This window comes from Sitophilus oryzae, unplaced genomic scaffold (assembly GCF_002938485.1).
Source record: "Sitophilus oryzae breed Bouriz unplaced genomic scaffold, Soryzae_2.0 scaffold_1536_pilon_pilon, whole genome shotgun sequence".
Classification (NCBI taxonomy): domain Eukaryota; kingdom Metazoa; phylum Arthropoda; class Insecta; order Coleoptera; family Curculionidae; genus Sitophilus; species Sitophilus oryzae.
The window spans coordinates 2,318,540-2,334,032 of record NW_022146210.1 but is presented as its reverse complement, the minus strand read 5'-3'; the positions used below and the strand labels follow the sequence as shown (position 1 = coordinate 2,334,032).

The 15,493-nt window shown below is 33.8% G+C and overlaps 3 protein-coding genes across 3 annotated transcripts; all 3 read right to left on the bottom strand.

The window, feature by feature from the left end:
* Positions 1-8,549: 8,549 nt before the first annotated feature.
* On the bottom strand, positions 8,550-9,401 carry LOC115878918. The gene has a single exon (XM_030895528.1). The coding sequence runs from the start codon at positions 9,399-9,401 to the stop codon at positions 8,550-8,552; it is 852 nt and encodes a 283-aa protein (XP_030751388.1).
* Positions 9,402-9,893: 492 nt separating this feature from the next.
* Positions 9,894-11,579, bottom strand: LOC115878917. Its single transcript, XM_030895527.1, has one exon. It carries the CDS (start codon positions 11,577-11,579, stop codon positions 9,894-9,896), a length of 1,686 nt encoding a protein of 561 aa, XP_030751387.1.
* Positions 11,580-12,314: 735 nt separating this feature from the next.
* On the bottom strand, positions 12,315-12,986 carry LOC115878916. Its single transcript, XM_030895526.1, has one exon. The coding sequence runs from the start codon at positions 12,984-12,986 to the stop codon at positions 12,315-12,317; it is 672 nt and encodes a 223-aa protein (XP_030751386.1).
* Between the last annotated feature and the right edge of the window lie 2,507 nt (positions 12,987-15,493).

Here is a 15,493-nt window from a genome sequence, read left to right as displayed (position 1 = left end):
TTAACGTCTCCTTTTTGCTGCCAGGGCTAATCTGGACGGGGCCTACTTTGTTTACGCGGAATCCGAACCGCGGTCCTCGGCCATATCATGGTCAATTGCCTACCGACTTAGGAAGTGTTTAAATCAACTCTTACTCACGAGATATCCGATCTCATCCAGCCTCGAACCGGCGTGAATGAGCAGTGTGTATCAATAGATTTTACACTTTTCCCTTGGACAACTTTTACACTTTTATCTTTATTGGACAACAGCACGATACAGAGTTTCGAAACGGTCACCCGTCCATCCACCAGTATCGCCTTACGGCGCTTAACTTCGGTGTTCTAATGGGAACCAATGTTTCAAAGTAGCTAGGCAGTTGCATTAAGAAATAAAAAAATATAGGGGTGAGCCACTTTTGAGACGCCCCCGGTATAAATATTTTCTGTAAATTTTTTTTGGTGTCATTTTTTCACAAAAAATTTTTACAAAAAATTCAAACAATGAACAGATGTTAGAAAACTTACATTTAATGTTTTTATGCACACATACGCTGGTTTCTTGTTTAATATAATGCAGACATTCGATATTCGGATAATCGTAAAAACCCTAATGAAAGTTTTGCCGCCATATCGTTTTTCGAAGAAATGGCCCGAAATTCGGATGCATGAAAACTCCACTAAACATACCTTATAGAACATAATTTGTTCTATAAGATAGTTAGTTAATGATGTAAGAAATTCTTAAAAATGGCTGTATATAAGATATTCTAATTTGTTTTCGAAAGATTTATGTTATGTGGTATGTTATTTTTATAAAATCTAAAAAGTGATACTCAGATTATATTACAGATATATGAGCATTATTTTGGGCACATTTATTTATATTTCGTTTGATTAGAATATCCTTGTTTTTAATTTGGAGGCTATCCATTTAATCAATATATCTGCATTGTTAAATTATAATTTATGGTCGGATGTTCATGATGGTGTCCTATGAATGTTTGGTCTTCGTAATAAATTTTAATGACAAATGTGTACTTACTTTAATCCATGAGCAACAAAATTATATTTTCGGATGTTATCAGATCCAAATCATATTATAGGTTTAGTTTTAGACTAAGTCTATTCAGATATATCGGGTGCGTGGCAAAAGTGGCAACGCCGCAACTTTTTTTCCAGATAAAAAATCGAGATTTTGTACGTTAGTATAAGATATAAATTAGGATTGATTTGTATTCAATGATTGACGTATTCAATTGTTTTCGGTCACTTAATGTTTCACAAAAAATGACTCGCACCCTCGGTATCACTTTCTATCGTATAAAATAAAAAAATACCGAGTGTGCAATTTAAAAATCAAAAGTTGTCATTTCCGATGAATCAGGAAGTGGCCGAAAAAAATTGAATACGTCAATTAATAATATACCTAAATAACCTATCCGCCAATTAACCCTAAAACAGCTAATCTCGTTTTTTTACCTCAAAAAATAAAACAGTTATAGGGGCGAGCCACTTTTGAGACTCACCCGATAGATATAATTCCTGAGCAGATAACAACTTCCTCAAACGTACACCATCTTATATATTGATAGATTAAATTCCGCAATCTGTGAACTGTAACATAAAAGAAAGCATGCGGACCATAGGCATCAGAAAAATAAGGGCTAATTATAAAAATAGTCAAAAACATATATCTAGCCCCATTCTCATCGGGAGAATTTTGACAGATGTGTAGTTAAAAAATGTAGATCGCCATAATAACGGCATTATGTTGGCTAACAATTTTTAACATAAAGAATAATAACGGGTTCAGGAAAGAAAATTTGAAATTATAAACCTAATTTTAGAAGTCTAAAAATCTCATAATTTGATATCTAAATTGTCTTTTATTTAATAGTCGGGCATGAATCAAATTATCCTCCTAATGATGAAAATTTTTCTTTCTCCATGCAAAAAAATACTAAGTCTTAACTTTTATCCGCCTTTAAAAACTCTTACCTCGAGGCTGTTGTCGAAAACTCGTTTTAAATTTCAATGACATTACAAAAATATTTTACTTCTCTTGAGTTTAATGAAGGCAAAATGGAATGTACTGTTATATAGTACATCAAAGCAAAGTCAATTAATTATGATGTTCCTAAGAATTTTTTTTCTTATACAACGAAAAAGAACTGTCATTATCTCCAAGGTAATTTAGGTAGATTATCGAGTAAAGTTAAAATATTGTTTAGTATTAAGTCTTTAACAAAGACCGTTTTAATTTTAGACTAACAAAGTAAAAATATATATGTTTTTACATATGTTTATATTTTCATAAATATAAATATTGTCGTTTATTTAGTTATATGTTTAGAAAACTGTATGGAATATTCAATATGGGGCCCAAAAAATAAAAATAAAAACAGAGTACATTTGTAATATTACTACACTACAGAACACCTCTAACATATTACTACACTCAGAACACCAGACTAATATTTATTATCATTATTGTTTGTTTCCAGTAATTAATATGTAGAGGAAAAAATCGCGGGTTAATAGGCTGAATTTGAAAGAAGATATTACAGTACCTACCCATTAAAATTTTTAATTTATTGTAAGAATTTTAAATTTTTTGGGGACACCCTGTATAATTTTATATATTTTTACAAAATGCTTTTAGTTAATCTACATATGCTGCCAAAATTTTATTTTGATATAAACTACCGTTCTCCTTGGAGCTTCCGCGGCGTATGAGAGGCGCCACCCTGAATGTAGAAAAAAAGTGATATTTCATATTTATTTTATTATATAGAACTTGTAAGAGTAAAATGAGCGGTATTTTCTAAATATACACATCCCAAAAATTAATCATTAACAGTATTTTTGTCCAAAACTGTAACTTGAACAAAAAAAAATTGCGCAATTTTCACACTTTTCCCAATGAGGAACTTACATAAATTTTACTTTATTAGAAATTGTGGTGAACTGAAAAAATTGGACACGTGTTTTTTAATTTTTTCCTAGTTCAATTATTTCGAAAGTTACTAGAGTTTTTACTTTATATATATATAGATATACTGAGCGTGGTGTGACGTCATACAGCACGCTTGAACAATATTTTCAAAACGGTATATTTTCGTCAATATTCAACGTAAAAACAACATCAAATAAAGAACAAATCCTTAGTAGCCCAAACTGGTGTGTTTTAAAACATTTTGGTTTCTTAGTTCAGGCCTAATTACATTTCTCCTTGTTTTTTTTTCTCTTCAGACGTTTACAAACAAAATGCCATTTATCATCTCAGAGGAATTCGATAAAAGCAAGTATTTTCCTCTTGCAAATTACTCTAGGGTATTGTCTCAGAGATTTTTCCTTTATAAATTACATTTAAGATGACTTGCAACTTCTGAAAATTATATTCGCCAGTGATACCAATCTTTGGAAAAACGCTCGCCTCTCTAGCCTCTAGGCAATAACTCAACGACGAATGAAATTTTAAAGAAGTTATATTTGTTAGAGCTGTTGAACAAAGAAGCAATATCAATCGATTAGTTTCTTTTGTATTTGTGATATCGGCTATATTGTAAAATAATAACATTTTTTTTTAAAAATATATTTTCAATTGCTATTTATCTTAATTCTTCTTGCATCTCAATAATCCAAAAGGTACAAAACAATTTAACAATAAGTGAACATAACCAAGTGTAAATGTATATGTTACCCTCAAAGTTTGAAATCCGACATTCTATACAATTCCGGGGGATTATACAGGGTCAGTCTTAAATAAGACCAAATATTTTCAATGTATTATATCGATGAAAAAAACATAATAAAAAAACATAATTTCTCTTTACCGTTTTTTCAAGAAAATCGAGTAATTCAAATTTAAAATTAAAAAAATACCTTATTTTAAAATAGATTTGAATGCCACCGGATTTTTTCTCTATTTTTTAAGTGCGGTAACCATCGAGTAAAGCCGTAACCATGGTAATATCAGAGATTAAGAAATTATACCGTGGGAAAATTTGTGTGTAAGTTCAAAAAATATGCAGGAAAATTTAAAAGTAATTGTACGATTTTCAACATCTTCTTTTGAGAAAAAAAAAACATCATAGACGTGTCCCTGGAGTCGTATATTTCGCCCCTAAAAATATTTGACTTATTTAAGACTCACCCTATATAACATTCCTAAAACTATCTTGTATTATATGAAATAAAATTATATTATATACATCTTCTAAGCTGTTTATAGAATACTGATTTGATAATCGGCAATGCATTGAATATTATGCATAAAATTTGGGCACTACCGGATAAAGTCTGCCGTTTTACTCAGAGTTTTGGAAGTGAAGGAAAGCGCTGGTAATTAACGTACTCCGTCACAGTTCCTCTTCAATACTCATGCACCTTACGTAAAAGCAAAACCGTATCTTTAAAATATACAAAAAATCGGGAAAGAATGGATTGAAACCAAAGCAATCAAAACTCACTTCTGCAACTAAAATAGGGTCACAGTCTCATTGTGGAGCGCTGAAACTGAAAGGCAGAAGTCGAGAACAACAAAATAGTTAGTTGCACGAATGAGTTTTGATTGTCTTAGTTTCAACCTTTTTTATTCGTGTTTCTTTGTTTTTTTTGGAACAACTAGATTTGGTCCTAACGTCTGAGTAGAATGACAGGTTTTACCGTAGATTTGGCAAACAAACTTGTGACGCAACAAACAAAATGTTGATGCTCAAGTGGATGTCACTCAAGATTTTCTTGCAAAAATGTAAAGAAAATCGGTTTCAAGTACATAATTTTTTTTAAATTTCATACGTTACCTGAAATCGTCAGTCAGTATATAGAATACCTAGTTTTTATACAGAATGCCTTAATTTTACACTTTGTCAGTAACATACACAGTTCTTAGTTTTAAAATTTGCTATTCAAAATCCTACTTCTCTGCTTTTACAAACTGTTTGTACTTAATAACGAAGAGTGATGTAGAATGTAGAATGAGTGAGAGGGGGGGTTAATCACTGCGGCCTTAAAGATCTATTGTGCCTCACTTCCTTGAGTCATCACACAGTCTATAACCCATCATACCTCTGTTGTAGAGGGGACAGTCAATCAGCCTTCACTGAACCATCCTCCTCTGACAACAGATGTTCTTCCTCCGAGGGTACACACCCTTCCACGGTTGGAGTTTGGCCCTCCGTGCCCTTTACAGGCTAGGAGCTTGCCTCCGGCTGAGGTACCCGTGAGGTGTGGGCCGAGTGTAGGCTGGAGAATCTGTCTCCATTTTCTCCACCTCTTTAACTTGGTCTCTTCTTAGACCTGATACCGGTGTTGTCCAGTATCTATAATAGAGGATATGTCCCTCTTTCTCTATTGCCTCCTTATATTCGAGGTCAATTCCTATTGTGAGGACCTGACCATGACCCTCCTCCCTCGAGTTGATGAACTCGATGTCCTTATATTGAAGTTCTGACCGTGGATAAGGCTCAGCAGGTAGGTGTTGTCATTCCCTTTGCTCCTCAGCAAAAAACCGTGATGGCCGCCGCTTTAGAGATGCTTTCTTCCTTAACTGCAACCAGTTCCGGCCCTTGCCAATTTTTAAGCTTAGGTGCGATTTCCACTAACCAATTCGCCGATTCTTGAGAGGAGAATATTACACAATCTATGAGGATCATCCCTACCCGTGTATCCCCGCAAAACGCAGCTTTTGTAGATCGTTGTGTTGTGATCCGATCGCCACTACTTCGTCCAGTATAGCCTCTTCTAGAGAAGTTTGCTGGTCGGTGGTCAGAGCAACATCTGGGAAATCCTTCGGCAGCACCGCCATTTTCACTTGTTCAGCAATAGCGGTAAAGCTGGTGATATGTCCCTGCTTGCGTCCCGGTGTTCCATCCTGACTTTTTTCTCTCCCTGCCGGAGAAGAGGTGAGAGGTTCTCGCTCCCTCTCTTGCCCTTTGATGGAGATGAGTCAGGTTGTTTCTTGGTTTCTTTACTCTCCCCTTTTCGGAGGAGTGCTTTCGCTTTTGCTTCCTCTGGAGCAAGCCCTTCGTGGAGCAGTCGGAGGTAACTCCGTGCTTCTGCTCCGCTAAGACATACTCTCAGAGGATCGTCTAGCCCGCCTGGTTGACCCAGGCCGGGTAGACGAAACGGTAGTTTGTGTCGCTTAGATATGAGTGATGTAATTATCCGAATCGTAGTTAAAATTCTGTAAAAATAAATACAATAGAAGATCTAGAGGTTTATAGAAAATAAAACGTTGTCTACTGTTTTTAGACAAATGATATTGTATTATCTATATTTTGTCTGTGTTTTCTGTAAGTCTGTTTTCATGTATCAAAATACATATCATACTCATCAACCGTTATGAATATTTGGTTCGAACTATTTTTTTTTAAATCAGATTAAAACAACAGATTGTCATAAAGTAAGTGGTTTTGGTCAGAATGTAATAAATAAAGACGTAGAAAGATTTATTCGTATAGATATTTGGGAAACCGCAAATAATACCAACAATGTAAACACATTAACAAAATAAGTGTTTAAATCTTCAGGTGAATTAAAGACTGTGCCAGACGAAGAAGTCTTGTTAAGTCATTTACAATAGCCCAAGTCTCCTTAGCAACATTACCGGCTTTGGCTAGCCTCGCATTATAATAAATGTCCTTGGCAGCTTTTATAGTCTTACGATAAACCCTTCTATAAAGTTTCACGTAATTATGAAAGAAGATGCTGTCCGTTAATTTCTTAAGGTGAGATAATGAGCGGATGTTCTTTGCAGATATACGCAAGCCTGTAGTAGACCAGAGTATACCTTGTTTAATTTTGATAGGCCTAAGAGGAAACGCCTTGTACGCCAGATTAGACAAGGTATTTATAAATCTAGAAAATTCGGAATCGACGTCAGCCGAGAGGACAACCCACTCAGTTGTCAGACATAGGTGGTGAAAATTTAGAAAAATTTTATCCGAAAAAATACGGCCCAATTTGCGCGAGGTATTTTTGCATTTGGATTTTGGCAAAAACTTTGTCAATACTGCCTCATGATCAGAGAAACCTGAGTGAAGGACTGTACAGTCAACGAATTCCGGGTCAAAAGACGACACGACTTAGTCTATAGTACTAGAACCAGTTTTAGTTATTCTAGTTGGTGAGTCAATATGCATGAGTATACCAAAAGAATCAAAAATGGACTGGAGAGACTCCCTAGCTGCACACACAAAGTCAATATTTAGAATATTTAGGTCGCCACACAAAATTAATTTAATTTTTATAGGTAGGGATTCAAGCAAGCTTAGCAATTTTTGACTGAAAATATGTACGTCAGCGTCAGGTGTTCTGTAAATACAAATAATATACAGGTCAAAAGCATTATGATAAACGACGGAAAATTCCATTTTTTTCGGATATTAGAGTATCGAACTTAGTTACTGCCGAAAAGTCGTTGTTAGTAGACATTATCCCAGTACCTCCATGAGATGAGTTACTTCTATTGAATCTAGTTAATGTAGTGTAATTTTTGACAAATACAGGCTCATCCATATTTAACCAATGTTCAGTTAAGGCAACAATTTCTGGAAAATTGAGCTCTTCTAACAAAAGATATATTCATCCGTTTTACGTCTTAAGGACTGAATATTAATTAAAAAAACACTAAGCTTGCCATCGTCTAGTTTTTCAGAGGATGCTTGATCCTAAGTGACAGACTCACTGATTAATCACGATCCTGCTCAAACCACTTGTTTTGTTTGTATATGATTGTGCAGTAGACTGTTGATTTTTGTGTGTATGTTGTGGATTGAAAGAAGTTGTAACTTCTATGAAACTTTATTTGCTATGTGTGATTTACAAGAATGTGTGTACATTTCTTTTTTTTGAACATGGCTGCTATATCATTCTCTACGTCACCAATATGGCGCGCTTTAGGCGCTAAATTCAAATTCTCTATTAAGTAACAAACATGGCGCCGGCCTTGAAATACTTAACTATTTCAATATATAAAATAAAATATTAATTTGAATTAACAATATTAACTTATACAATATCAAAAATGGCATATATTACTAACATATCATAACTTATATTAGTATATCTAAGCTTAATAATACATATCTAGTCTCCCTGAGGCAGCGGACAAATTTTATGTATCGCTCTTCTAACAATACCACCACGGACACGCACCAGCACTACCCGAACCTTATCGTCTTTGCCGGGAATCACCTCCATGATTCTACCCAGTTGCCAACTCATGGGGGGAAGATTTTCGTCCTTGAGGAGAACCAGCGAGCCGATGATAATGTTGCTGTTGTCCTCCTTCCATTTGGAACGTTGTTGTAGGGTATGCAGATACTCATTTGACCAGCGGTTCCAAAAACTCTGCACCATTTGTTGTAGTTTCTTGTAGTGGGACAATCGGTTCAATGGTATATCAACTACTGGTTGTTGAGGAACTGAGACCAGAGCATCGCCAATTAAGAAATGTCCTGGGGTTAATGGGTAAAGGTCTAAAGGGTCATTTGAAAGAGGGGATAAAGGTCTGGAGTTTAAAATCGCCTCTATTTGAGTCAAGACCGTAAAATTCCTCAAACGTTAAACTAGCATCTGTACAACTCGTTTTAAATGATGTTTAAACGATTTTACTGCCGCTTCCCACATGCCTCCAAAATGAGGAGATCTTGCAGGTATGAAATGCCATTCGATAATATGATCTTTAAAATAGTTATAATACTTTTCATTATCGTTTAAGTTTTTTAATATCTTATAAACGTCTTGCATGTTGTTATGAGCACCAACAAAGTTAGTACCGTTGTCAGTATAAATATGTCGACATAGACCTCTCCGAGATACGAATCTCTTAAACGCGTTCATAAATGTTTCAGTAGTAAGATCGGAAACTAACTCAACATGTACGGCCTTAGTAGCTAGACAAACGAATATACATAAATAACATTTAACTAAAGTCCGTGTTCTTGATTTTCCGTCTTTTAAATTGTAAAATCCAGTGTAATCAATGCCACAATGATAAAACGCCCTAGAAGGTGTGATTCGCGATTCAGGTAGATCACCCATTTTTTGAACCGCTGTTTTTGGATTGGTTTTAAAGCACGTGAGGCAATTCTTTAATACACTGCGAACAGCATTACGACCATTAATTGGCCAAAATTTAGTACGCAATCGTGCAAGAATTAATTGACTACCGGCGTGTAAACATTTATGATGCTCGTGTTTTATTAAAAGCTTTGTTAATATGTGTTTTCCGGGCAACAAAATAGGATGTTTTTGTTCGAATGTTAGAGATGAATGTTTAAGTCGCCCTCCTACTCTAATAAGACCATCCTTATCTATAAAAGGATCTAATGATAAAATATTACTATTTTTATGAATCGACTTGCTCTGACATAAAAGAGCTAGTTCTACTGGAAACTCCAGTGCCTGAACCATTTTACACAATACCAGAGTAGCTCTTTCCAACTCGTTATGGGAAAGACCCTTATCTAGTTTATCCTTATTTCTAGAATTATGATTAAATCTTAAAATATAAGCTACTACGCGCTGTAGTTTAGAAAAACTAGAATATCAGAAAATATTGAACTGTCAGTAATTGTATGATACGTTAAAATAATCTTTTCCTTGCGCATTTCGGGAATTGTATCTATTTTAATTTCATCTTTTGATGGCCAATGATCTATAGATTGAGTAAGCCACTCAGGGCCATGCCACCACAATTTAGAATGCATTAATTTTGAAGGTCGTAAGCCACGAGATCCGCAGGATTATCTGTGGAAGGTACATGATACCAATCGGAATGTTCACTCATGCACTGAATCTCTGACACTCTGTTGGCTACAAATGTTTTCCATCTGTTAGGTTGATCATTTAACCACGCCAACACGATTTTAGAGTCTGTCCAAAAGTAAAAAGTAACATCAAGTTTCAAGCTTGTCGAACCGTGTTCATTAATTGAGCTAACAATAACGCTGCACATAGTTCTAATCTCGGTAAAGATATGGTTTTAATCGGTGAAACACGTGATTTAGAACATATTAAATTTGATAAACTATGACCACTGTCATCGGTCGACACAATGTAAATGCAAGCACCGTACGCTACTTCTGATCCATCAGAAAATCCATGTAAATATAACCTTGACGGTTTGGTCAGTATAACATGTCTCGGAATCTGTATTTTATTTATGTCTGTCAGGGTATCGATAAAATCTCTCCAAATGTCTTGAAAATCGCCAGGAATTTCTTCATTCCAGTCTATTTTTAATTGCCAGAGCCGTTGTAGGAATAATTTGCCTCTTATAATGCATGGGCATATGAGACCCAGTGGGTCGAAAATAGTGGCTATTGTAGATAGTATAACCTTTTTTGTAATTGGTTTCTTTAAGTCTTTATATGTTATAAGATACTGAAATATATCAGTTTTTGTATCCCAATATATACCTAATGTTTTTCTTTTCATATCTGATGATATCACGTACTGAGATTGGCTTTCATTTTCTGACTCTTTATTTAAACTTGTATTAAGAACTTCTTGTTTATTTGATCGCCATTTCCTCAGCGTTAAGCCTGAATTCGACAAAACTCTTTCCAGTCCTGATTTTAGCTCTATAGCGTCTTCAATGGTGGATGCTCCGCAAATTAAGTCGTCCATATAAAAATTATTTAAAATTGCATCACTAACTATAGGCTCAGTGTTCTTGCAATTAAGCCCAATTTGATGTAGAGTACGTGTGGCTAGAAAGGAAGCGCTAGCTGTTCCATAAGTAATTGTATTCAACTGATAATGTTTAATTTCTTCCGATGGTTCTTTGCGCCATACAATTCTTTGTAGATTGCGCTGCGATTCATGGAGAAATATTTGTCGGTACATTTTTGCAACGTCCGCTGTAATGACTACATTAAATATGCGTAAGTGTACTAAAATATCAAACAAGTTTCTCTGAACAGCAGGACCTATCATCATCACATCATTCAAAGACAACCCTGATGCCGTTTTAGATGATGCATCAAAAACTACTCTTACACGTGTAGTACTACTATCTTCTTTTACTACCGCGTGATGTGGTAAATAATTATGTATTTCATTGGATTTATCCAATTCGATATTAACTCTTGACATATGACCCAAGTCTTCGTATTCTTGCAGTAATTCATGATATTGTTTACGTAAGTCATCATTGCGTGCTAACTTACTTTCCAGGTGCTTTAAACGCTGGATTGCTGTGCTTACTGATTCACCTAATTCAGTATGATTGCTCTTCAACGGAAGTTGTACTGTGTAACGACCGGTAGTGTCCTGTTCAAAATGTTTTCGAAAATGTATTTCACTATCAAGTTCTTCATTTGACAACTTAGTATTATCAGATGACAGATCTTCAATTTGCCAAAAACGCTCTAATTGTTCGTTTAGAAGTTTATCATTTTGCGTAAAAAGACAATTGGAAGCTACATTAGAACAAGAGACTATTTCAGAAGAGTTTGACTCGGGAATTTGTAATGGACCGGCTAATATCCAACCTAATTTAGTTTGTTGTAAGATAAGACCAAATTTATTTAGTTCGATTTTGCCTGATGATAGTAAAGAAAAGAAAACTCCGCTGCCTAACAGCATGTCTATTTTACCTGGTTTATTATACTCTGGATCTGATATTTGAACATTGTCTGGAATGTTCAACTCGGAAGGACTAAAATAATACTGTGGCAACTCACTTGTTATTTTGTTTAAAATTAAAAATGACAGATCTGAACTATACGAGCTATCAGTTGACTTAACTTTGGCAAAAACTTTTTTATTAATTTTAACTTTGTTTGATTAATTCCTGTTACCGGTATTTGAATCGGTAAAGCGTCTAGTTTAAGCACTTTGAATAATTCATGAGTCATAAAATTCGATTGAGAACCTGAATCTAATAATGCTCTACATTTGACAGGCTTATTATTTATATCAAAAACATGTATTTGCACGGTGGATAACAATACTTGCTCTTTACTGATTTGGAATGTAACAAATTTTGTTCTAGAGAAGTCACGTTCACGATGGAATCTTCTGAATTTGACAGAACCTGACGTTCTTGTGATATGTGAACACTGGGATGTGTTGGTTGAACTGTAGATAATTCTGTGCAATTTGATGTAGGTGATTCTGTAACGTTTTTTTCTTTGACAATATAATTATTGAAATGCAGTACAGTGTTATGTCGTTTATGACATTGGTTACAAGCACTACTACTTCGACATGTATTTACTGAATGTCCGAATTTTAAACAATTACAACATATATTTAACTTGTTTAATTCCGTATATCTTGCCTTAGGAGAAAGAGCTAATAATTTATCACATTTGTAAATCATGTGATATCTCTGCAAAACCTACAATCAGTTCTAAATTGATCATTGGCTTTGGTGACTAAATGACTTGATGAACGCATGAATGATTTATCTGACTTAACTCCTACTACCCTATTTGTTTCACGAGTGTCTAATGTTTCGAGCAATTGTGCTTTATTTTTAAGAAAATCTAAAAATATAGTTATATCTGGTAGCTGATCTGACTTTAAAGATGCTTCCCATTCGCGTCTTGTATGATTATCTAATTTATTGCTTAAAATATAAATCAATAATGTATCCCAGGTACTGATTGGTTGTCCTAATGACTTTAAAGCTCTCTGATGTTTAGAAAAACCGTCTATAATTTTTCTTAAGATACCGTGATTTTCTTTGCTCATAACGGGGAGCTCAAATATGCCTTTTATATGATTTTGAACAATTACACGTTTGTTCTCATATCTGTCCTTCAGCAATTGCCATGCTATATCAAAATTGTGATCGCTGATTTCTAGTGACTGAACTACCTGAATCGAGTCATTCTTTAAAGCCGAAAGTAAATAATAAAAGCGTTGAATATTGTTGAGTGACGGATTATCAAGAACAAGTGCTTTAAATCCCTCATAAAAGGGTAACCAGTTCTCGTATGTTCCATTAAAATGCGGCAGGTCGATTTGAGGTAGTTTTATGTTCATTGACGGATTTAAATAATTATTAGGAACTACTTGATTGTTGTTAGAGTGTGTTTTATTAGTGTTAATTAAATATCTGAATCTCTTGAAACTAAATAAAAATATTTGTCTTCAAACTCATTCCTCTCAGCACAAATTTCGTCAGAATTGTCAATTAATTCTATAGAAAGTTGTACAGTTTGGAATTCGTTCCATGTTTCATCTAATCTTTGTAAACGAATATCAATTTCATCGATTTTCTTATGATTCGCTGCATCATTTAAAAATTGTTCAAACCGAAATAATCGATTTTTAAGCATATTGCATTGAACTTTTAATGTTTTGAGTTGTTCGTCCGACATTGTTACGATTTATTATAATTGTTTAAATAAGTATGTAACTGATTTATGTTTAAATAATTATGTTTCTAATTATTTTACCTATTAAATTTAAATTTTGACCCCCATGCAAACGTTAGCGTGAAAAATTGTTCGGAAGTCGTTTTGAAACCGACATGTAAACGAATAATATCCAGAAATAACCGGCTAAATTGAATGCTACGATTTTGCTATGATTTTGTTTAAATAATTCACACTTTGTATATCAAAACTACAGTAAATGCTTGAAATTATGTTAATTATACAACTATCCTACCTGATACTATGCTAGTTTAACGACTATAATGTGTTTTTATGAGATTTATGAGATTAAATTGACTTTTATTGTAAAATCAAATATTAGTTTTGGTTTAAATGATTGTATGAGCTAGGATATAAAGGAATGGACCTACTTGATGAATTGCTGTGTCTTGCTGAATGAATTCTGTTATGATTTGGCTTCTTTTGTTTGTTGTAAAATGTTAGGTTCAACTCCTTTTTCGTGTATTCTTGCTGATTTCTCAACCGCTTGATGCTATTCTGCGTCGAAGGACCAATGTTTTGTTTGAATATGATTGTGCAGTGGACTGTTGATTTTTGTGTGTATGTTGTGGATTGAAAGAAGTTGTAACTTCTATGAAACTTTATTTGCTATGTGTGATTTACAAGAATGTGTGTACATTTCTTTTTTTTGAACATGGCTGCTATATCATTCTCTACGTCACCAATATGGCGCGCTTTAGGCGCTAAATTCAAATTCTCTATTAAGTAACAAACACCACTCAACGTAAGAAGCTCAATTTGATTCTAGGGTGTAGAGGTTTGATAAGAAGGGATTTTTCGAAATTCCAGTTCCAAGGGAATGAAACCACCTCTCAAATATTACAATATTTTTATTTAAAAAACGGTCAAGTTTCCGAAAAAACGCTTAAACACGTATATTTTATTTTTTTATTTTTACATATTTTAAGATTTTATAAAAATGTGTACAGGGTGTTTCAAAAAATCTGGTCATTGATTAATCACGATCCTGCTTAAAGCGCTTGACCTAAAAGCTGATTTTTGGAAAACGGATTGACTTTAGAGTGTAGAGGTTCAATAAGAAGGGATTTCTCGAAACTCGAATTCTAAGGGGGTGAAACCATCCCTCAAATACTAGAATATTTTTTATTTAAAAACCGGTGAGTATTTCGGAAAAACTCTTAAGCACGTATATTTTATTTTGTTGTTTTACATATTTTAAGATTTTTTAAAAATTTATACAGGGTGTTTCATAAAATATGACCATTGAGTAATCACGATTCTGCTTAAACTGATTGACGTTTAAAGCTAATTTTTGGCAAACCGATTGACTGTGGGGTGTAGAAGTTCGATAAGGATAAGGAGGGGTTTCTCGAATCTCAAATTCCAAGAGCCCTCAAAAACGCCCCTCAAATATTACAATATTTGTTATTTAAAAAACGGTTAGTCTTTCGGGAAAAAGTTGGACACGCATAATTTATTTTGTTTTTTTTTACATATTTTGAAAATTTTTAATTAAAACTAATTTAAATTCTTTTTTAAATTTTTAACCACGATTGTGCTTAAACTGCTTGACGTAAAAAGCTTGTTTTTGGCACACGGATTTTTCAAAAGTCAAATTCCAACGAGATGAAACTACCACTCAAATATTACCAAGTTATATAATAATATCGCCATATTGTTTTTTCTCATAAATGTGAGAAAATTTTATCCAGTTTGTATGTTAAAGGAAATTCTTGCTTTGCTTTATCATCACCATTACAAATGATTAATTCGACGCGAACGACGTCGCGGATACACGCTAGTAATAATTATAATATACAAATAATTTATACAGGGTGTTCCAGAAATAAGTGCAAGTATTTTAACTGGTAGTATATTTCGGGCTCAGAAACACGCTTATGAGCTATTTTTTGTGAAAAAAAAAATTAAAATTTGGAATTTTTTGAAAAAAATTTCGGGATTTTTTTTTAGGTTTAATTTAAAAAACATAATTTCTTGATAATATGGCAACATAGGCAGTAGCTTAAATTTACATGAACGAAAATCCAGAAAAGATTCAGTGGTTCTCAAAATTTTAGCAAAAAATCATTTTTTTTTGGGAAATTTTCAAAGTGAAGTAACTCGGTTATT